General features: G+C 42.7%; 1 protein-coding gene across 1 annotated transcript in view; it reads right to left on the bottom strand.

Annotated features, from left to right (window-relative positions):
• LOC147608400 (RNA-binding protein Y14-like) overlaps positions 1-16,224 on the bottom strand; it is a 34,446-nt gene extending 18,222 nt beyond the window's left edge. The window contains exons 1-2 of the mRNA XM_086789140.1: positions 15,790-16,224; positions 14,925-15,061 (exon numbers count right to left, since the gene is read on the bottom strand). Coding sequence (XP_086645266.1) covers positions 14,925-15,061; positions 15,790-16,081 — 429 coding nt within the window. The 5' untranslated portion in view covers positions 16,082-16,224. The remainder of the gene's footprint in view (positions 1-14,924; positions 15,062-15,789) is intronic.
• Between the last annotated feature and the right edge of the window lie 7,183 nt (positions 16,225-23,407).

Raw genomic sequence — 23,407 nt, 5'->3', positions numbered from 1 at the left:
GAACCGCTTATTGGCGGTAATGGGAATGTATGCCGAGAAGAGGAGACAAAAGCAATGGTATGATCGAAATGTAACAATTGGCCGATTCAAAAAAGGGGACCTTGTGCTCTTGTACACACTTAAGAAGTATAAGCGAAAGCTCAAGAAACGTGGCCTAGGACCGTTTGTGATTAATGAGCTTACTCTTAGTGGTGCAGTGCGTTTAGAGACACTAGAAGGTGAGCAAACTTCATTAATGGAAGTCGTCTCAAGAAATACAATGAACCATTAACTGAAGCCATGCTTCAACAAATGCATGCTGTCCACACACGGAAAGAAGCACGTGACCTACTTAAACGTCAGGCTCAAGAAGAAGCTAAAGCTAGAATTGCAAAAGCCAAGGAGCGTCGCAAGGCTTCTGTATTGACCTTGCAGTTGGATACTGATGAACAATATATCGATCCTTTCAATATTCACGTGTGTCTTCATCTTCATGAGACTACCTACTTTGTCTCTGTCTTTAATTGACTCTGGTGCAGATTATAATGTTCTCTCATTTGACACATGGGTAGCCTTGGGACAACCAACACTTGTGCACATTCTTATTGACTTACGAAGCTTCTCAGGTGAAGATAACCCTATAGAGGGAAAATGTGTCATTATGATGTCCATTCAGGATCACCAGATGTGAGTTCTCTTTTATGTGGCTAGTAAGTCCAAGGCAGTGGTAGAGGTTGTTCTTGGTCGATCATGGTTAAGTGCTACCAATTGTTCATTAGATTGGAAGAATAGACAATACAAATTGCAAATTGATTCTGATTGCATCTTGGGGATCTGCTGCTCCACGAGTTTTATCATATGTCAAAAGGGTGGTAGTTCTACCTTACACAACCCACTTTCAACGTCTGCTCTTCAAGCTCCAAGACAAATGATGTGGATAATCGATGAAGTCCTCAAGTGAGGGCCATGGCTGGCATGTTCCAACTACTCTAGTCACTGCTCAAAGAAGGCCAGGCAAGAAGGAATTATCAATTTGGCTACCCAAAGATGCGTACAAACTTGTACCATCTAGCCTAGTTGCTAAACCTCCTAAAAAGCATATCTTTTCCAAGCCTAAGCCTCAGATTGTTACTCATTGGGTCCCAAAGCATGTTCTTAAAGCACAAGGCTATTATGAGGGTGCAACAGCACTTTGGCTTCCCAAATGCCACGGTTTGCTAGAGCCAAAAAAGTGTATCAATAAGATTCCAAAAGCCACTCTTGGGGGCTATTATGAGGGTGCAACAGTACTTTGGCTTCCCAAATGCCACGGTTTGCTAGAGCCAAAAAAGTGTATCAATAAGATTCCAAAAGCCACTCTTGGGTCTTCATATCAGTGGGTGTAAAGGAAATCAACACAACCTCTTCAAGATAGGATAGGTGGTTGTGATAGCACCTACAAATCTCCTTGTGTTGACCTTCCCCAAACATGTATTGAATCACCAGTTGTCCCCCAACTTCTTCTTGTTTTACACACTTCCACTATCAACTTGTGTACGTAAGACGAATCCAACTTTACATGAGTCTCTTTTGAGCATAGATTCTAGCACTTCACTGCCTAAATCCTCTATCTTGCTCAAATTCCTCGACAATTGCTATCCTTCCCACCTCTTAAGAAGGACATACCCAAAACCAAAGATAAGGCATTAACACTACAATTGAAGCTCTTTGGTAGATCAGTGTTTGAATAGTCTCACTTTTACTAATGTGGTTCCTTCTGCCTTTACAGGGTTGTGTTCTTTTTAAGATGATCTTATCTACATTGTTTTTTATAGGGATTGTAATGATGGATATGAGTGTATAAAGTTTGAAGTTTCTAAATTTCATTGTTCTATGCCCAGATACCTCTTGATGGATACTTGGCGAGATACATGTCCACCATGCATTGACCCTGATAGTACTCAACCTGAACATCGCGAGGGTTATAGTGCTCCTTCTTTTCAAACTCATTCTAGGTACTTTTATGCTCCCCTAGGTGAAATTTGCTGTGGGCATCACTTTGTCACTTTATTCTATCAATAGCATCATCCATTTCCACATTGTCAAGAGTGTGCACGACTCGTATTAGGGGAAGCTTCACACATTTGTTGGCTATGCCGCTCTTACTTTCGACGATATGGCACGGACTTAATGAAACAAATTGTGGGAATTACACCCCAACGTCATAACCTTCTTGATGTGAGAGTACTAGACCGAGGACCAAATCAACGTAGATTACTTGAGGAGGTTCAAGCACAACAATCGAGGGATACATGCATAAATGACTTGCAACCACCTATTTTGCAAGTCCTTCTTCTCCCAGCCTCAACATGTCAATTTTGGATCACTATGAGCACCTATATTGAGCAATTCCAAAATCGGCATTGTCTGCTTAACCTTCCCATAGAACCAATGCCATATTTTAGCGAGGAAGCACTCCTTCCTCTACCACCTTCTCCAGAGGCCGGCTTTTGTACAGGGTTGTCTTTGCATCCTGAAGTGATTGATACAATCTTTCCAGCAGAAGTGGACACGAATCCACCGCCAGTGCAAGGATAAGCTCATCAACTCCACAATAAGATCAACAAGCCAGGGCACTTTTCTCCCACTGGGTTTTTCCTCTCGGCTATATTCGGTGATTGGCACCAATAACAAATTTTATTCTTTTCTTTTCTTGTTTGTTAATAAGACATTTTGCAGAGATCTCAGCTAAACAAGAGCATACAAACACGCTCCAACAGTCCACCTACCGTGCACACAAATTAAGAAGGGGGGAGACATGCAATGCCTACAAAGAGCAAAGAGAAGCAATCTGCACATCAGCAATGCATCAAGACAAACGTGCCACATCAACGAGCACTACAACAGGTGTATTCAAATCATAATCTTTTGTTCTTTATGTGCTTTTCACTTTTGAATAGATTGTTTGCATGCTCACAAACAATTGGCTGGTTTAAGTTTTAAATTAGTTGTTACTATGTGGTGAGTGATTTCTAGATTCTTAGAGGACTTAGTAGAAGGTATTTCTATTGGAAGACGGTGTAAGTCCTCTAAGAATCTAGAAATCACTCACCACATAGTAACAACTAATTTAAAACTTAAACCAGCCAATTGTTTGTGAGCATGCAAACAATCTATTCAAAAGTGAAAAGCACATAAAGAACAAAAGATTATGATTTGAATACACCTGTTGTAGTGCTCGTTGATGTGGCACGTTTGTCTTGATGCATTGCTGATGTGCAGATTGCTTCTCTTTGCTCTTTGTAGGCATTGCATGTCTCCCCCCTTCTTAATTTGTGTGCACGGTAGGTGGACTGTTGGAGCGTGTTTGTATGCTCTTGTTTAGCTGAGATCTCTGCAAAATGTCTTATTAACAAACAAGAAAAGAAAAGAATAAAATTTGTTATTGGTGCCAATCACCGAATATAGCCGAGAGGAAAAACCCAGTGGGAGAAAAGTGCCCTGGCTTGTTGATCTTATTGTGGAGTTGATGAGCTTATCCTTGCACTGGCGGTGGATCCGTGTCCACTTCTGCTGAAAAGATTGTATCAATCACTTCAGGATGCAAAGACAACCCTGTACAAAAGCCGGCCTCTGGAGAAGGTGGTAGAGGAAGGAGTGCTTCCTCGCTAAAATATGGCATTGGTTCTATGGGAAGGTTAAGCAGACAATGCCGATTTTGGAATTGCTCAATATAGGTGCTCATAGTGATCCAAAATTGACATGTTGAGGCTGGGGGAAGAAGGACTTGCAAAATAGGTGGTTGCAAGTCATTTATGCATGTATCCCTCTATTGTTGTGCTTGAACCTCCTCAAGTAATCTACGTTGATTTGGTCCTCGGTCTAGTACTCTCACATCAAGAAGGTTATGACGTTGGGATGTAATTCCCACAATTTGTTTCATTAAGTCCGTGCCATATCGTCGAAAGTAAGAGCGGCATAGCCAACAAATGTGTGAAGCTTCCCCTAATACGAGTCGTGCACACTCTTGACAATGTGGAAATGGATGATGCTATTGATAGAATAAAGTGACAAAGTGATGCCCACAGCAAATTTCACCTAGGGGAGCATAAAAGTACCTAGAATGAGTTTCAAAAGAAGGAGCACTATAACCCCCGCGATGTTCAGGTTGAGTACTATCAGGGTCAATGCATGGTGGACATGTATCTCGCCAAGTATCCATCAAGAGGTATCTGGGCGTAAAACAATGAAATTTATAAACTTCAAACTTTATACACTCATATCCATCATTACAATCCCTATAAAAAACAATGTAGATAAGATCATCTAAAAAAGAACACAATCCTGTAAAGGCAGAAGGAACCACATTAGTAAAAGTGAGACTATTCAAACACTGATCTACCAAAGAGCTTCAATTGTAGTGTTAATGCCTTACCTTTGGTTTTGGGTATGTCCTTCTTAAGAGGTGGGAAGGATAGCAATTGTCGAGGAATTTGAGCAAGATAAGAGGATTTAGGCAATGAAGTACTAGAATCTATGCTCAAAGGAGACTCATGTAAAGTTGGATTCGTCTTACGTACACAAGTTGATGGTGGACGTGTGTAACAAGGAGAAGTTGGGGGACAACTGGTGATTCAATACATGTTTGGGGAAGATCAACACAAGGAGATTTGTAGGTGCTATCACAACCACCTATCCTATCTTGAAGAGGTTGTGTTGATTTCCTTTACACCCACTGATATGAAAACCCAAGAGTGGCTTTTGGAATCTTATTGATACACTCTTTTGGCTCTAGCAAACCGTGGCATTTAGGAAGCCAAAGTGCTGTTGCACCCTCATAATAGCCTTGTGCTTTAAGAACATGCTTTGGGACCCAATGAGTAACAATCTAAGGCTTAGGCTTGGAAAAGATATGCTTTTTAGGAGGTTTAGCAACTAGGCTAGATGGTACAAGTTTGTACGCATCTTTGGGTAGCCAAATTGACAACTCCTTCTTGCCTGGCCTTCTTTGAGCAGTGACTAGAGTAGTTGGAACATGCCAGCCATGGCCCTCACTTGAGGACTTCATCGATTATCCACATCATTTGTCCTAGAGCTTGAAGAGCAGATGTTGAAAGTGGGTTGTGTAAGGTAGAACTACCACCCTTTTGACCCAAGATGCAATCAGAATCAATTTGCAATTTGTATTGTCTATTCTTCCAATCTAATGAACAATTGGTAGCACTTAACCATGATCGACCAAGAACAACCTCTACCACTGCCTTGGACTTACTAGCCACATAAAAGAGAACTCACATCTGGTGATCCTGAATGGACATCATAATGACACATTTTCCCTCTATAGGGTTATCTTCACCTGAGAAGCTTCGTAAGTCAATAGGAATGTGCACAAGTGTTGGTTGTCCCAAGGCTACCCATGTGTTAAATGAGAGAACATTATAATTTACACCAGAGTCAATTAAGGCAGAGACAAAGTAGGTAGTCTCATGAAGATGAAGACACACGTGAATATTGAAAGGATCGACATATTGTTCATCAGTAGCCAACTGTAAGGTCAACACAGAAGCCTTGCGACGCTCCTTGGCTTTTGCAATTCTAGCTTTAGCTTCTTCTTGAGCCTGACGTTTAAGTACGTCACGTGCTTCTTTCCGTGTGTGGGCAGCATGCATTTGTTGAAGCATGGCTTCAGTTAATGGTTCATTATATTTCTTGAGACGACTTCCATTAATGAAGTGAGGCATTTGCTCACCTTCTAGTGTCTCTAAACGCACTGCACCACTAGGAGTAAGCTCATTAATCACAAACGATCCTAGGCCATGTTTCTTGAGCTCTCGCTTATGCTTCTTAAGTGTGTACAAGAGCACAAGGTCCCCTTTTTTGAATCGGCCAGTTGTTACATTTCGATCATACCATTGCTTTTGTCTCCTCTTCTCAGCATATATCTCCATTACCACCAATAAGCGGGTCTCATCAAGCTTTTCCGATTCATCAATGCGTTGAGAAAGCTCATGACCAGTCCAGTCCAATTGTTTAGCAACTCGTAGAGTAGGTACAAGAAATTCAATGGGAAGAATTGCATCTAGCCCAAAAGCAAGCTCAAATGGGGTTGTGTCCACAAATGTTTTATAGGCTATTCTATATGCCCAAAGAACTGAGTGCAACTTTTGCTCCCAATCAGTCCTATGTCCCTCAACAATCTTTGTGAGTGCTGTGCAGAGAATCTTGTTAGTACTCTCAGCTTGACCATTGGTCTGGGGATGATAGAGTGCAGAACGCTTGTGAATTACCATAAATTCTTGAAGTAAAAACTCTATGACCTCATTCACAAAGTGCACACCTTGATCACTAACGATTTCAATAGGTAAGCCATAGCGTGTAAACACGTACTCATACAAGAACTTGGTTGTGGTTCTGGCATCATTTTTTACTGTAGCCTTTGCCTCTACCTATTTGGTCAAATAGTCAGTTGCGACTATAATATATTCGGCATGCGTGTGACGAGCTGGAGGTTTAATGGGACCGACAAAATCCCCATTTGGCAAAAGCACGTGTACTTAACATAGGCCGCAATGTCATATTGTCTTTTGTGATGGGAGGTTTGGTCCTTTGACAATCGTCACAACGTTTTACATATTCTTCGGCATCCATTTGTAAGGTTGGCAACCAAAGCCCAGACCACCTAATCAACTTAGCTGTGGTATTGTTCGAAAAGTGTCCACCCCTTACACCTGCATGTGCATGAGTCAAGATTTTCAAGTAGTCAGCTTCACATACACACATGCGCAAGTTGCCATCCTTGCCCCTCTTGTAGAGTTGGCCCTCTTGTAGAGTTGGCCCTCTATCAGCATATAGTTGGCTGCTTCAACTTCAATAGCATGCTTTCGATATTTAGGAATTGTTCGATCAGTATGACCATGCTGAAGATAGTCCACAATATACTTACTTCAACTTGGTGTAGTTGAAATTTGGAATAATGTGACATTATGAATTGGTTGTTGAATTTGACATAAAGCACAGTTACGAACAAATTTTTCAGCATCCGCATGCATGGTAGGCCACCATTGCCCATCCTGAGTTATACGTCGCACACAAGTAGTAGCTGATGCATGGATTCCACCAATACCCTCATGTGCCCATTCCAAGATCTCCTCATATTGGTCAGGGTTAGGTATAAGCCGCAACACTCCATCATTACCCTGACGATATAATCTCCCTGAGATTATATTGGTCAGGGTTAGGTATAAGCCGCAACACTCCATCATTACCCTGACGATATAATCTCCCTGAGATTAACTTGAATGGTCGCCATAGGTCCACATTAGGACCCGCTAGTTGTATCTGCCCACTTGTCAAAATTTCTAAGAAGGGTTCAGACCATTTAGAAGCTGTCTCTACAAGGAAAAGTGTTGAATCTAACATATCATCATCCACACCCACAGGAGCTTCTCCAAAGGTGATTCGAGATAAATGATCTGCCCTAAGATGAGTTGTTCCTTTTCTTACTGCCACTTCAAAATCAAACTCAAGAAGGATAACAAACCACCTCACAATCCTTCCAGTTGCACAAGACTTATTCACCAAATATAGCAGTGCTTGATGGTCCACAGAAAATATAAATTTGTTTGCTAAAAGGTAATGGTGAAACTTTTTCACTACATATATCATGGACAAACCTTCTCTTTCTGTTGTGGTATAATTCTTCTCAGCATTGTTCAACTGTCAACTAGCATATGAGATTAGGAAATCCTTATTATGTTCTCCCGATTGAGCCAAAATACATCCAATTGCAAAGTTGAAGCATCAATATGGACATGAAAGATTTGGTTCCAATCTGGTGCCCGTAAGATGGGTACAGACACTAATGCTTGCTTCAACTTTTCAAAGGATTCCTCACACTCATCAGTCCAATTGAACTCTACAAGAAGAGCATATAATTGTCTTGCTAGGACAGCGTACATGTAGATGAATCGATGATAATAGCCACAATGTCCCATGAATATTTGTACCCCTTTAGGGTTGATAGGCCGAGGTAATGAGACAATGACATCAATTTTATCCATATCTGTAGAAATACCATTGCGAGAAACAATATGGCCCAAAATCTTCCCTTGTCTTACCATGAATTTGCACTTATCAGGATTCAAGCATATACGATAAACTTGACACTTTTGAAACACAAGTCTGAGCTGTTCTATATGATCATCACGCTCTTGTGAGTGAACACATAAATCATCCATGAAGATCTCAAGAAATAGCCTAAGGTACTCCTTGAATACATGACTCATTAACCGCTGAAAGGTTGCAGGTGCATTTGTTAGACCAAATGGCATAACATGATAGGCAAAGATGCCATCTTCAGTAGCAAAAGCTATCTTGTGTTGATCCCGCGGATCAATTGACACTTGATTATAATCGGAGAATCCATCCAAGAAACTATATGCCTTTTTCCCTGCAACACGTTCCAAAACATGATCCGTGATTGGAAGTGGGTAATGATCACGTACAGTAGCTGCATTTACCTTCTTGAGGTTTACACATACTCGAAGTTTTTCATTTTTCTTGGGCACCACTACAATAGGGGAGACCCATTCAGTGTGTTCAATCTCATAGATAAATTTTGCCTCTAAGAGCTTGTCTATTTCTTCTTTTATCTTTCGTGCAAAATTCTCATTGTAAGTATAAGGACGTTGCTTGGAAGGCTTTGCATCCTCTCGCAATGGAATTGTATGCTGACATATGCTTGGATCAACTCCTTTGAGGTCTTTATAACTCCAAGCAAGACATTTTGGAACAGATTGTAGAATACAAATTTGGTGACTTTTATGTCATCAAGAAGGGTTTTCTTATGATACAAACCCAGGTCATGTGTAACACAAGGAATTGAGGCCAAAGTAATGGAAGAGTACCATGCTCCTCCATACATGGGACATAGAGACACCTTGACTACACTTCAAGCTTTGGAGAGCTATTTCTATTGGCCTACTATAAGGAAGGACATTGAACTTTATGATTCCAGAATGTTTGTTTTGTCAGAAGGTCAAGTTTGATCGACAAACAACAGTAGGATTATTGCACCCATTGAATGATCTATGGGAGAATATTGCTATGGGTTGTATCTTTGGATTGCCAAAGCCAAGGAATGATGGGATATGGACCTTTCAAGATACCAAGGAGATCAACCATGTATGTCATCAATTGGACCTTTCAGATCATTGGAAGATACATTATGTTTTCTGTGACAGTTTATTGAAACCATGTAGAGGTTATCCCCCAAGGAACTTGTTTTGAAGGATCCACTAGGGATGGAAGAGCCAGAACAGATTGTGTTTCATTGTGTGAGAAAAAGAGGAAAGACAGTGGTCAAAAAGTTCCTCTTGGAATTCAAGAGTTATTCACTGTTGGACGTGAAATGGATGCCAGAGGAGTACTTCTAGGACTATCCAGATATACTTCGAGCTTATGAGCATTGAGAAAGTGGTTGGTCAGGATATATTTGAAGTACAAATATGGACATCTTGCAATCAAGACAGATTCAAGAGGGAGGAATCATACCTCTAGCTCTCTTCACTATATATGTATTGGACTAGAATTGATCATTATTTTGCTTATAATGGTTATTTGGACATGCTCTAGTTTGGGCGGCAACGATGCCCGATATCCCAAGGAACAAGATTTGTATATGGAAGGCAGCGATGCAAGATGACCCATTGGACGGCAACGATGCCAGAACGAAATTTATATATGGGAGACAACGATGCCAGATATATATATACCTAGATGAATCCAAGAACATACCCAAATTCACCTTTTAGGAACAATGTCAAATATATTGGACTTCGCAATCAGGCGGTCATTGCGACCGGATGGCCCAGATGGCTGTGTTGGATTTCGCAGTCAAGCAGTCATTGCGACTAAATGGCCCAGATGACTGTATTGGATTTCACAGTCAAGCGGTCAATGCGACCAGATGGCCCAGATGACTATTGATGAACTCTCAAGCGGTCCTACTAACAAGACTACTTGAACTTGGACATGAACATGGAGAACTTGGACATAGAGCTTGGACATGAACATGAAACTTGGACATGAACATGGAGAACTTGGACATAGAGCTTGGGCATGGAACTTGGACATGAACATGGAATTTGGACTAGGATATGGAATTGGATATTTACTTGGATTCATTGGACTTGGATTCATTGGATTTGGATTTGGATATTAGACTTGGTACTAGCCCGGTGAGAGATACTTATGGGTCATCCCCATGGTGTGCTCGACATCAGAGATCTCGTGCCTTGACATCGACATCGACTTGGATATCCTATATATATACCTTCATAAGGTCAGAAAAATCTAAACTTACGAATTGAGAGATTTGAGAAAGAAATAATAGTGAAGAAGAACAAAGACAAAAACAAAGCATTTGAAAGATCAACACGCTCCGTTGGGCTTACAGCAGCCCATGTGTCACCTGCCTCGCAGAGGTGTCTTCTTAGACAGAGCCAAGTGCAGCAAGCCACACCCCTGAGACCCACTAATCCAAGGAAATAGTCCATTTGATAACTTCAAATCCAAGAGATCCTCCTATAATTCAATTGGAACACTTGGTGTTATATCATTGCAATCTCCACCTCAACGAGTGAAGAGGTGATCTCATAGAGCTATGTCAAGTGGAAAAAATTAACATTGAGAGAGTGAAAGATCTCCCCCAGCTTTCTCAAGACAAGTGTGGCATCTATGCCATGCTCGTTGAGAAGATCATGGCACAGCTCATGTGCCATAATCATATGCATTGGCAACAAGTACTAGTACCAAATGGTAGCACGGACAAGTACTACAACAGAGTCTAACCTTTCCGAGGCATCCTTTTTTCTTACACTAAGTCAAACCCATCCGAGGGATCAAATGATGGGGACAAAGAGTGTGCTCAAGACCTTGATAACATAGAGACCTGGGCCTTTGGACCTAGGATGAGTTCAAAACTTCAATGCAGCAATTTTTATCGGTAAACTTAGGGAAAAATGTACGCAAAGAGTGGAATAGGTTGTCCAAAGATGAGGGAGAATTGGTTCCCACTTAGGGAAAAATGTACGCAAAGAGTGGAATAGGTTGTCCAAAGATGAGGGAGAATTGGTTCCCACTTATATTGCCAAGTTTTGACAAGAGCTATTGAAGGTTTCTATGTCTTATGAGGAGCAAAGACAAAATTTGAGTTAGGACTTCATCCCATCGTTGAATTGGAAGTTTATCCAAACCATTCCTTGCATTAGTTCATCACCATTGTAGAGAGTTTGTGCAAGCAAGATGTCATAAGCAACGATCTGTTCACGAACAAAGTGCCTCTGGATGACTATGGGTTCCTCCAGTGGAAGCCCAAACCTGCAATGCAACCTCTGCATCCTCACCACCTCACCAGCAGCATCACAAGTAGCCCGGTACTCTGCCTCTGTCCGCGACAAGGCAAAAGATGACAGCCTCTTACTCTTCGTAAAACTGCTCCTGGGCTTGAAGTAGATCTCCTCCCCAAACTGAGTCACTCCAATCGTGGAGTCGGACTCCATCCAACAATCCCCCTCCTGTGTACAAGAGTCCATGATCCTTCGCATGCCGCAGAAACCACAGGAAACGCAATCCTGCCTCCCAAAGAGTCATCCGCAACCATGAGCTCAACTGCCTCATCAGGAAGCTCCCGTCCAATCTGGTGTCCATCAACCAGATCAATGAACCATTATGCTTCTGAGTCAAAGAGGCATCACACTGCTCACAAGGATCAACACCTGTTACGGTGCAAAAACAAGTCCTGGAAACCTGCTGAAGACCACGCAAGGCCTTCTGAAACCTCTCAACCACCCCCTCTGAATCCGGAACCACAAAGCCTGGAGAAACCACCTCCTTCTGCAAGTAATCAACTGCCACCTGCCTGGCTTTCCTAAAGGTTCCCGTGGAAAGAACATCCTTATCTACTGGAGGTTCTTTGTCCCAAATACGACGAGACATCAGAGCATAAGTGACCTGTTCAGTTTCCTCTGACCGACGAACACAAGAACCACCAACATCAGTACTGGAGAGTTCCTGCCAACTGCTACCATCTACTGGCAAGCTATCCACCATCTAGTCCCGGAAAGCCTGCACCTGCAGCGTATCCACACACAAGTGGCCATTACCAGAGTGCCACTCATCACAAACCTGAGGACCTGGGAGAGAGTGCTAAAAGCTTGTAAACTCCATTCTCCACTCCGCCTTCCCAAACCACTTGGTCTGTTGCTTTGTCCCGGAGAGCAACAAAATGCTCATCAAACTCCATCCGTACGCCAGTCTTGCAAACCTGATGCACTGACAACAGATAAAAACCAAGTGCCGGAACATACAACACCTGGGAGGAATGCTTCCCCCTTCTGCCATTGGGAACTATCTCCATCCTGCCCTCACTGTGAACTGGGATAGTGGATGTATCCCCAGTAAGAATGTGACCAGAAAGCCTGCAGAGATCCTATAAACCAGAACGGGAAGGAGTCATGTGCCTGGAAGCACCACTATCTAGAATCCACTCCGTTGCGGAGAGTCCTCCAATCTCCTCCCTGCCTGAAGAAAATGAAACATCGGTGTTCACCACCTCCAAGTGCACAAAAGCCGGAGTCTTCATGATTGCTGTTGAGGAATCTTCACCCTTTTGGGTCTTCTGCTTGGGACACTGCCTCCAATAGTGGCCTTTCTCGCCACAATCATTACAGGTTCTCTCTGCCGTTAGTTTCTCACGGTCAGTAACGGACTTCTTCTCAGAAGACTTCTCCGACGAGGCCTTCCCTTTGCCCGTGTTACGGTCTTTCGACCGTTGGCCAGTTAAGGCCTCCAAACCTCCACCCTGAAGAGGGTTCGTGAATCGTTCCTCCTGGTCCAAGACCATGGGCACAAGCTCCTCCCACGTGATGGTACTGAGCCTGCCACTGGTAATCAAAGACGAGTAAAATGCTGAGTACTGAGAGGGCAAGTGCGACAGTAACGTTATGGCCATGTCCTCTGACGATGTCTCCTTCCCAACCTGAAGAACCTCCTGCTGAAGAGCCTGCAGCTTGTTAATATGCTCCCGCATCGTCGACGACTTTGCAAGGTTCATAACCCGCATCTGTACTTCCAAGGAAATCCTCTTCATGGGCGATACCCTATTGTAAAAGAGAGACCAAATGCTGCCATATACCTCTGGCCAGCGTCATATGCTTTACATGATTGATTACCTGCGGTGTGCAGTTGAGAAAGATAAACGAACGGATCCTGGCGTTGACACGATCCCACATCTGTGTCTAAGCCTCCCGGTCCTTTCGAATTGACGGTAACTCCTCTTCCTCTACTTCCGACCGTGGAACACCAACAACGACGAAATCAGTGAGGCCGTAAGACTCCAGAACAGATTCCATCATAACCTTCCATATGCCGTAGTTGCTCCCGTCCAACTGACGGTCCACCGGGAACGTGGGGAGTGTCGGGATCTTCACATGCCTCTCGGCCATCTCAAACAGATCTGCCATTGCGGGGATGTACTCTGAAAAGGGTGGATGGGTGGGAACAAAGAAGAACTAATACCTACAAGTGGCTGTCCAGCAAATCAGCCCGCCGTTCTCTTGCTTCTCCTCTTCTCGAACTGTCCAAAATAGTCCACCAATCAACCACACAAAAGTCCCCCTCTTGGTCACACAAATCCCAAGAACTATCTAGAGTCTAGGCTCTGATACCATGTCAGAATACACAGCGGAGATGATGACCAGATCTGGGAACACAAGAGCAAAACGCATGCAGAAAAAATATAGCACAAGAGAGAGAGAGATATAGGCGTGTAACTCTGCTCTATATTCATAAGAAGATCCCGAAATATGATACAAAAATGGTATGGAGGCTGGGGGCCTATTTATATGCCCCCATCAGCAGTCGACCTGCTGTACGGCAGCCGACTAGACACAAGAATCCTCCACGACTGAATAATCACAGTCGGCCAGCATCAGAAGAGTCCCACGACTCATGCAGGAAGTCGGCCATGTCACAGATGCAGTCGGCCAGGCTCAGGGTTCTCCTGCCACTACTAGACTGCCTCCCATGCCACAGAAAAAATAAGAAAAATAGAAAAAAAATGCAGAGAGTGAAAAAAAATGATAAAACACCTCGTAAGGGCGGGCACACCCACAACAAAGAGCCTGGTGTATAAAACTAGACGGGAGATGACTTCTAACACCAATTTCAAGGCCCAAAAAGGTACTGTATTAAGAAACCTTTCGGAATCAAAAAGATTTGTGCATTTAAAAAATTTCATACAAGCTTCTCACAAAAAGCTAGAGATAGTAGCCAAATAATCTTTCTGTCCTAATGATTTTAACATTGTGAAACCAAACCCTAACTATAGGTGGAAGCCAAAATATACTCTTAGTTAACATGTTTTAAGAGTTTCCAAACTTGTAAGCTCGTCAAACTTCCATAGCTTAAAAAAGACGCAACAAAGAATACTATTGATATATATTTACCTAGATGAATCCAGGAACATGCCCAAGTTCACCTTTTAGGAATGTGCATGTTATACACTAATGGTAGTCAACCCACAAGACTATATAGCTATCAACTCCATTATGCATAGTATGGACTAGGTACTACGACATCCCCACTAACGTCATCAGTGCCCAATAGTGGGTGTAGAACTCTGTTTCAAGATATGCTCTCACACACGCACTCCAAACACACACACACACACACACACACATAAGAGCATATATTCACACAAAGCCCTTCGTACAGAGTTCTTGTCAAACCTCCGGAGATGCAAAGCAAACTCAACCATAATGAAGCCTAGCACTAAGGGAAGTAGCAAATAGAAAGAATTAGTTCAACAAATAAGTAGTTGATAGGACAAATGCACCGCTAAAGATAGAAAGAATTAGTGTGTGTTAAGATGCAATAGCCTTTCACTTCAAGATGGCTGAAAATACCTTCACAAATCCTGTTCTCCTGTCTAAGTTGAGATGCAAGTTCTTTATCTCTCCAAATTCACCAAATAGTTCGTGTAGATCATCCTCCTGCGCCTCTTCATGCACTCCAGTGACCAAAATTATCCATCCCTCAATAGCTATGATAACTGGATTAAGGAACAACATACTAGAGTTTTAAACACAAAACCATAAGAGCTACACATATCCAATATATATATATACGTAGATGAATCCAAGAACATGCCCAAATTCACCTTTTAGGAACGTGCATGGTAGTCAACCCACAAGACTATATAACTATCAACTCCATTATGCACACTATGGACTAGATACTACGACATCCCTAATCAATGCCCAATAGTGGGTGTAGAACTCTGTATCAAGATATGCTCACACACGCACTCCACACACACACACACATAAGAGCATATATTCACACAAAGCCCTTCGTACTGAGTTTCTGTCAAACCTCCGGAGATGTGGGACAGACTCAGCCATAATGAAGCCTAGCACTAAGGGAAGTAGCAAATAGAAAGAATTAGTACAGCAAATAAGTAGTTGATAGGGCAAATACACCGCTAAAGATCAAGAAAAAACATTTGAAATTGCAGCTGCATTCTATGGTGCGAAAACAATTTTTATGGTGCTTCCTTTGTGCAATTTAGACTACAAGAACAAAGCCTAATCTGCAAGACATAGTAAACCTGATCTTTCTAAAATTGAAGTTCCCTTTCAGGAAGTGTTTCTTCTTAACCCTAATTTTAGGTGCATCTATTGCTAAACCCAGAATTTCTGGCAAGCAACTTCTTTGCTTCATAATTTTGTGCAAGCAGAAATTTGTGCAGGAAAGAATTAAGATGGATACAGCGCTGTGGTCCAGGACCACCATCGGAGTAGAGCGATTCGAACTCTTTTCCAGCGAATCGGTTGGATCGTTCCTGGTCTGCTCTGTCGCGGAAACCCCGGCCTTTGGTCTTCTTAGGAGCTCCTCCGGCAGTCGGGGAGGTACCTGCGTTGCCGCCCGTGATGGTGGACTTGAGCTTGGGTGCAGCAGGGGCCGGGGCTGCTTCCCCCTCCTCCATGGCTGTGTCTTCATCCAGGAGATCATCTTCCACATCGGGCTCGAAATCTACTGCATCCACCTCCGGGGCCGCCATCGCGTGTATGAAAATTAGGGACTACGATTCTCTTCCCAGAAATACGGTTTCTGCTTCTGCTGTTTAGGGTTCTGTAAGATTCTGCACCTGTACTCGTGGCTCAAGAACCTTAGCTTTCACCATAAATAATTTAAAAATAGCATCAGCTTTTCGAAATCTCCCATTACGCGGTGTATAATCACCGTTGGATAAATTAATTCGTTTAAGAAACTAGAATGCAGGTGACGATAGAGATCTCCCACACGTAAGTAGCAAGGTTTACCAGGAGTGGGAACATGGGTATTACTTCTCTCATTCTAGTTTGCATGGTAAGGCTAGTGGGGCACGTGGCCCCGCTGTACATCACGCATGCAGGACGTTCTCCCATTACGCGGTGTATAAGCACCATTGGATAAATTAATTCGTTTAAGAAACTAGAATGCAGGTGTCGGGCCTCACGATAGAGATCTCCCACACATAAGGTAGCAAGGTTTACGAGGAGTGGGAACGTGGGTATTACTTCGCTCGTTTGAGTTTGCATGGTAAGGCTAATGGGGCACGTGGCCCCACTGTACACGGCGCATGCAAGACGTCAAGTTGTAGTGATGGAGGAGGAGTCGGTGCATGGGGGGGAGCAATGTTGGGGTGCATGAAGAGTTACGTGGCTGGGGAGATTGGGACCAAGTCGAGCTTGAGGCCATGAAGCAATCCTGTGAGAGAAGGAGGATGATGCCTCGGATGCGAAGAGATTGCATCCGGACTAGGTCACTGCTAGATTGAGCCCTAGACTTCCTTCAGAACAGTCAGCCAAGCGAAGGTATGTGCAAGGGTCCTTGTTGCCGAAGTGGTAATAAGAAGGCAGATAAACTTGTTCTCTTTGTGTAGCGTGATTATCTTTTATCCAAGTAGACCACCATCTAAAGTAGAACTTGGAATATGACTAAAAGAGGATATTTTTCATGAAAAGGTGGTGTCTCAAGTTTTTTATCTTGGTAAAGGGTTTTTTAATGTCCTTTTCATCGGAGGACATGCTGTCTCTGATCTTTTTGCTAGGGCTCCTCTATTTATGGGCCAAAAGCTGGCACATGTAGTACCTTTTGACCCTCTTTTTGATGTTAAAGGAAGTCTGTCTTGTGTGGGTTAAGCTTGTCTGCCTCCCTCCCTGGCTCTGCCCTGACGCTTGGGGATTTAGCTAGCTCTTTGGGCCCAACTTTGTATGTTCCAAAAGAGGATGATTCCAATCGACAAGTGAATAGGGTTTTCATCACCTAGAACATTGGTATTGAGACCCCTAAATCTATGGAAGTGGATCTGGGGGAACTTGGTAAAATAAACTTGGCCTTGAAATTCGGCCCTCTCCCAAGGGCATGCTTTAAGTGTGGGGGGTTTGGTCATATAGCCAGATTCTATGGAACTGGGCCTCAAGTTAAAACTAATAGTGAAGAAAAGGAGGTAGTAGATTCAAGGGAGGGATAGGAAAAAGGATAAAGTGGAGTCTGTTGAAAACAAGAGGATTGAAGAAAAAGGTAAAGGGCTAGTGGATCCTCATGGAAGCGGACAAGCTAAAGGAGGGTGGACTAGAGTCATTAAAAAGTCAAAGAGCAAATCTAGTCTTAGATTAGCTAGGAGGAAGCTAGGAGGACTCAGAATAAACCCATAATTAGAGAGAGGGTTGCCAACAAATCTCCTATTGATCTTAGTCCATTGATGTACTCCAACCCCTTTAGTCCTCTTGGAAGAACTGAGAGTGAGACATATACGGTTGAAAGATTTAATTGGTAGGTTGAATTAGCCTATAAAGACACTAAAAAAAACAGCCCTTGATGAAGGAGGCAATGAGGAGGTAGAGATGGTCCCAGAAACTGTCCTTGCATGAATAAAAAGGTTGAGATTAGGGGCTACACTTGGAATGTGAAAGCTATCAAAGACAGGAAGAAAAATACAGCCTTTTGGGGACTAGTAAAAGAATGGGGGCTGTCCATCCTAGCTATCCAAGAACATAATTTGTTTGGGTTGAAGGAGGTTAGGAGGGATAGTTTCAAAGACTGGGTAGTGCTATATGGGGGGAGAGGGGGTGGGGGGGGTGTTGGATGTGGATACAGTGGGGTGATGTCCATCATAAAGGAATCCTTGAAACCTTGTGTAGTTTGCCAACCACCCTAATGGTAGGGCCCTAGTTGTAGAGATCCAATTTGGCGGAGAGAGAGAGTATGGGTTGTGAATATCTATGAAGCTCATAATTATAAAGAGAGGGGGAGTCTGTAGGATTAGTTATCTACGCTGAACACTCATGGACCTTGCATTCTGATGGGGGGATTTTAACATGATGGGAAAACTGTCTGATAGGAGTGGAGGAAGCACTATTTTTGATGGGCCAGGAAAAAAAGAAGTGGGAGGAACTGAGAGGCAAAATGGGGCTGGTAGATGGTTGGAGCTTGGGGATTGGGGAGTTGACCCTGGACACACCTATTTTAGCCTATAGTACTTTGGCGCCTCTTCCAGAATAGATAGGGTCCTTTGAGTCAACAAGTAACTTGGCTACCTCACACTTTGAAGCTAGAAATTGATAATTCCTCTACCCTATATGATCACATGCCTCTAAAGTGGGAATGGCATGTGTTTGGGAGGAGGAGGAGAAATTGAATCATTTTTCCACCAAGAAATTAAGGGTCAACAATTCCCTGCTCAAAGATGAGCTTTTCATCATGTATATTGAAGTGGCCATTAGAAGACTAAGAAGTAGAGGCAACAATGAAGGAGCCTGGGGATCCTTTTGCCAAGGACATGCAAGGTGTCATTAGAAGGGTGGGGAAATTGAGAGCCTTTAAGAGGAAGCAGAAAAGGAAAAGCTGGAGTGAGCAACTACTAGAAGTTCTTCAGAAGAAAAGATAATTGGGCAAGCTTACTGAGGATGATATTAACCTATATACTAAATGGCAATTAAGTCTAAAAGAGGAAGATGACAAACTTGCTAACTTTAGCCTTGGGACCCTCAAAAGGAGAACTTTCATCTCTAGGAAGAAGCCTGATAGATACTTATTTAAGTTAACTGAAGACAAAGGTAGTAGGGAGCTGGCAGGGCACATTAAGGATGAGAACGGGCAAGAGGGGAGAGATGGCAAAGAAATGGATTGAGTTTTTGGAGTCTACATTAAGCTTGAAAGAAGATGGGTCCAGAATAAGGTTCACAGCTGAGTTTTTGGGGTCTACATTAAGCTTGAAACAAGATGGGTCTAGAAGAAGGTTCATAGCTAAAAACAACCTCTTAAACCTAGTAAATAAAAGAATTGATGCTGATAAGGCTAGATGGATGGAGAGAGAAGTGGAACTTGATGAATGCTGGGTAGCCCTCCTCAAATTAGGTAAAGAAAAATCTCCAGGATGGGATGGGGTCTCAGTAGAATTTTTTAATCTCCTTTTGTCCCTCCCTTAAGGACATAGTGTAGAACATTTGCAGAAAGGCTTTCACCTAGACATAGACCTTAAAGAAGGAGTGGTGAAGCTTATCCCTAAACAAGTTGCATGTAGTAGATTCAACCATTGGAGTCCAATTACTCTCTTGAATTGTCATATACAAAATCCTTGCCAAAGTTATTGCACTAAGGATCTCTCCTGTCCTTTAAGATGTGTCCAGAAAACAATATGGGTTTATAAAGGGAAGATCCATCTATGACAATGTACTTGCTACAATGACAGGGAGAGATGTAGCCAAAGAACTAACCAGAAATGTATTATGCTCCAATTGGACCTTGAAAAGGCTTATGATAGGATTCATTGGTCCTTGTGGCAAGGGTAATGGAAAATTTGGGATTTGGCTTCAAGATAGCCTCCAGCATCTTCACCCTTTCTCTTTGGGGCTTTTCCAAACTTCTCCTAAATGACAAGCTGGTAGGGGGATTTGAAATTAGAAGGTTAGTAAGACCAGGTTGTCCTCTTGCCCCCTTGCTCTTTGCCATTGTCACCCCCTTATTGTGGCCCTTGAAGATGCTAGTGAGAAAGGAAGAGTTGTTGGACTAAAGTTGAGGAGTGGGGAGCAACTAGTAATACAATGCTTTGCTGATGACTCTCTGTTGTTCCTTAGGGAAAACAATGATAATGTGAGACAAGCCTTGTCCATAATTCAGGAATTTGTTGATGCTTCTGCCTCCAAATGCAATATTCAGAAATCCAAAATAGTTAGCCTAATTGAAGACAATGACTTTGATCTGGAAAGATGGGGCTGTGAGGTGATTAGGAGAGGCCAAATTATTAGGCATCTGGGAGTCCCTTTTGGAATGGAGGTTACCAACAAACAAATATCTGATTGGGCTTTAGAAAGCTTCTTTTAGAAACTGAAAAGAATCATAGGTCATGTAAGGGACTTTCTTTGGACAAACAGGAGCAGCAATAGGAGAGTGGTAGCATGGTTAGCCTGGGATAAGTTAAGTATACCTAAAGTGGAAGGAGGTCTGGGTATCCTGCATCTTCCTACTCATGCTTTGGTCAGAATTGCTCTTTTGCTTCCCAAATGCCTACTTTAGGAAGAGGTTTGGTCCAAAATGTTCAAAGATGTGCTGGGAAGACTCACTTGTTCTTCAAAAGGGCAATTGGCTCTAGGAGTCAATTGGAGAAATAAGCTGCTTTCCTTTGCTCCCCTCAAGATCTCAAACTCCCCCTTTTGTAACTTCCTATGTGGAAAATGGAAGGACGTACAAAATCTGACCTACTCGGATGGCTACCCTAGAGCAACATGCAACTCCTTTCTTAGCTTGGGGATGTGGTGGTCTCATAATTTTAACCCCTCTCTAGCTATGCTAGACATCTCTTTAGCCAAAAAACTAAACAACAAAGGGTTGAGGAGATTAGTTGACTGCTAGGATTGGTCACTGGCACGCTGGAAAGAGCTAGATTAATTGGCCACAGATTTTGATTTACTTCCCAGAGAGAGACAGCTAACATGATAGATGATGGCAGAATTCATAAAGTATGGGTATCCACTGCTTTTGATGACTCATGTTGGATAAAATACTGGATGTGGTTTAATGGGGTGAAGCTGAATAAAGGGACAGATAGGGTCCTATACCTGGAATTGAGGAAAAGTGAATTGAATATTGAATATTGTAATAGGGCCTGGAAAGGAAACTGGAAAGCTGGGACTTGGAGGAAGAGGTGGAAACATATATGGGAGGCAAACATTCCTTTGAATTTTCAGGTATTTTTATAGAGAGTTTTTATGCTAGCCCTACCTCTTGGGACTAAACTTCTCCAAAGGAACTTCACCTTAGGCTATTGCTCGAGATGTAGAACAACCATGGAGGATGGGAGGCATGCTTTCTGGGAATGTCCTTCCATTAGGGGAACCTGGGTTAGAATTGGGAAATGGGTAGCCAAGTAAGTCCTTAGGAGTCCAAGGTCTTTGGGGAGATTAGGTTCTTGGAAGGGGGGTGGATATTGAGGATGTTACTAGTATGCTATTCAATATTATTATTTTTTCTTTCTTATGGGAGATATGGGTTTTCAAGAACAGTATAGTCTTTCAGAAAGGGGGCCCCACTAGTCTAGATGTAAGCTGATGTATAAATGTACTCATTTGTGTTGGTCCATATACTATGTTAATAAGTTTATTAATGTTGACATGTTCCAGGCAATACACTCTCTACAGACTGGGATCAGTTGATCTGCTGGGAAGTAGACTCTTGTACAGGCAAACAAGTGTTGGAGAAGCTGCCTCCTAAAGGGTATACTTCTGAAGTAATGATGATAGCATGTATGCAATTGGGATACCATGTATCTTGGAGCCAGTCTTCCTTTTGTTTGGGAAGATGAGAGATGGGCACTTTTATGTAAGTTACTCAATTGCAATGTAAAGGATCTAGAATAGGCTTTGGTCTTGGGCATCTATGAACTTTTTGCAAAGCAGTTTCTATCATAATATTATATATATATATATATATATATATCCAAAAATAAATAAACTTGAATGCTTGGGTAGCCTTAGCCGCACGTACGAGTTCACGAGTGTGCTCGAACAAACATGAAGTTGAATTCATACTAGCATAGAACATTAAAAAATAAAGCATTGTTCAAAATCAATACATCTTTTCTCAAATTCTAAGATGTCAAGATATCATGTAAAACAGAAGATATAAACGGACGTTCCATTTGTTGTTGATTAATTTGGCATGCCATTCATAGGTCAGTTGAATGCTTGCATCTGGTGGGAGCTGTGCCAAATCCCCGAAGAGGAGAAGCAACTTGTCCCAAACATAGATCACAACATCTGTAGAGATACCCTTGATTTGCAATTGTTTATCATGACAATAAAGTGCTTGCCCACCCTGCCCTTGTCTAGCATATCCTACAATCAAGGCAGCCCACGAGACAATGTTCCGACTTGGTAGCCTATCAAACGCTTGTTTTGCACTACCATAAAGCTTGTGTTCTGCCTCAAAGGCCTTGTAGTTTGTGCAAAGTTTGGAGAGGGGGCTATGGAGAGGCCCTTTTCTAAGCTTCTACCTGAGGGGCAGCTTTGATTTGCTTTATCTTTAGCTTGAGTAGTTGAGGGCTTTTTTATTTGCTTTATCTTTAGCTTGAGTAGTTGAGGGCTTTTTTATTTGCTTTATTTTAATTGTGTGCATGCTTGAGAGGCTCTATATTGTTGCCACATGGGTAGCTCTGCTTGTATGCTTTTGTGAAAGGGTCTTAGGCTACCCAAGGTAATCATATATATATATATCTCTCTCTCTCTCTCTCTCTCTTTGCACGCGCCACTTAATTGGACTCTCGTTGGGCGCTCCCCCACAACCCTTCTCTATCCATGATGCCACAATCACCAGCTGGCTTCACCTAGAGCCAGTTCCTATGCCGGCCGCCTCTTGCACCTCGCATCACACAACATCACCACCCATGCTTGCCTCCACATGTTGCTCCTAAGTTTCTTCCCGCAACACCCTGGGTTGATCTTTTTGTTGTCTTTAAGCACCCTCTATTGTCGACCGCCCATGCTTGCCAAGGCCGTGTCGCTCCACCCATATAGCGTAGCTACAATGCCTAGACAGTGCCCTATCTCTCCATCAGCCACCCATGATTTTTATTGCCTGTGACCCCACATACAGCCATATACGCATCCAACATTAACTTGCCTCCACCTACTCATAATTGACTGCCATCGCAGCGTTTCTTACCTTGCATGACCACCCTCCACCATAATCTGGACAAGGAGTGAAAGTGAAAGTGCTATAGATCATAGCCGTGAAATTAGAGAGCGCAAAACTATCACCGTGAAACATGAAAACAATTAAATTTTGAAAACGTAGTAAAAGCGACACATGAAAAACAAGTCGTGTGAAAACATGCACGAATCCTTCA

Source organism: Cibotium barometz, chromosome 53, assembly GCF_041138505.1.
Source record: "Cibotium barometz isolate CiBa-2024 chromosome 53, ASM4113850v1, whole genome shotgun sequence".
Taxonomy (NCBI): domain Eukaryota; kingdom Viridiplantae; phylum Streptophyta; class Polypodiopsida; order Cyatheales; family Cibotiaceae; genus Cibotium; species Cibotium barometz.
This window is presented reverse-complemented; position numbering and strand designations above follow the sequence as displayed.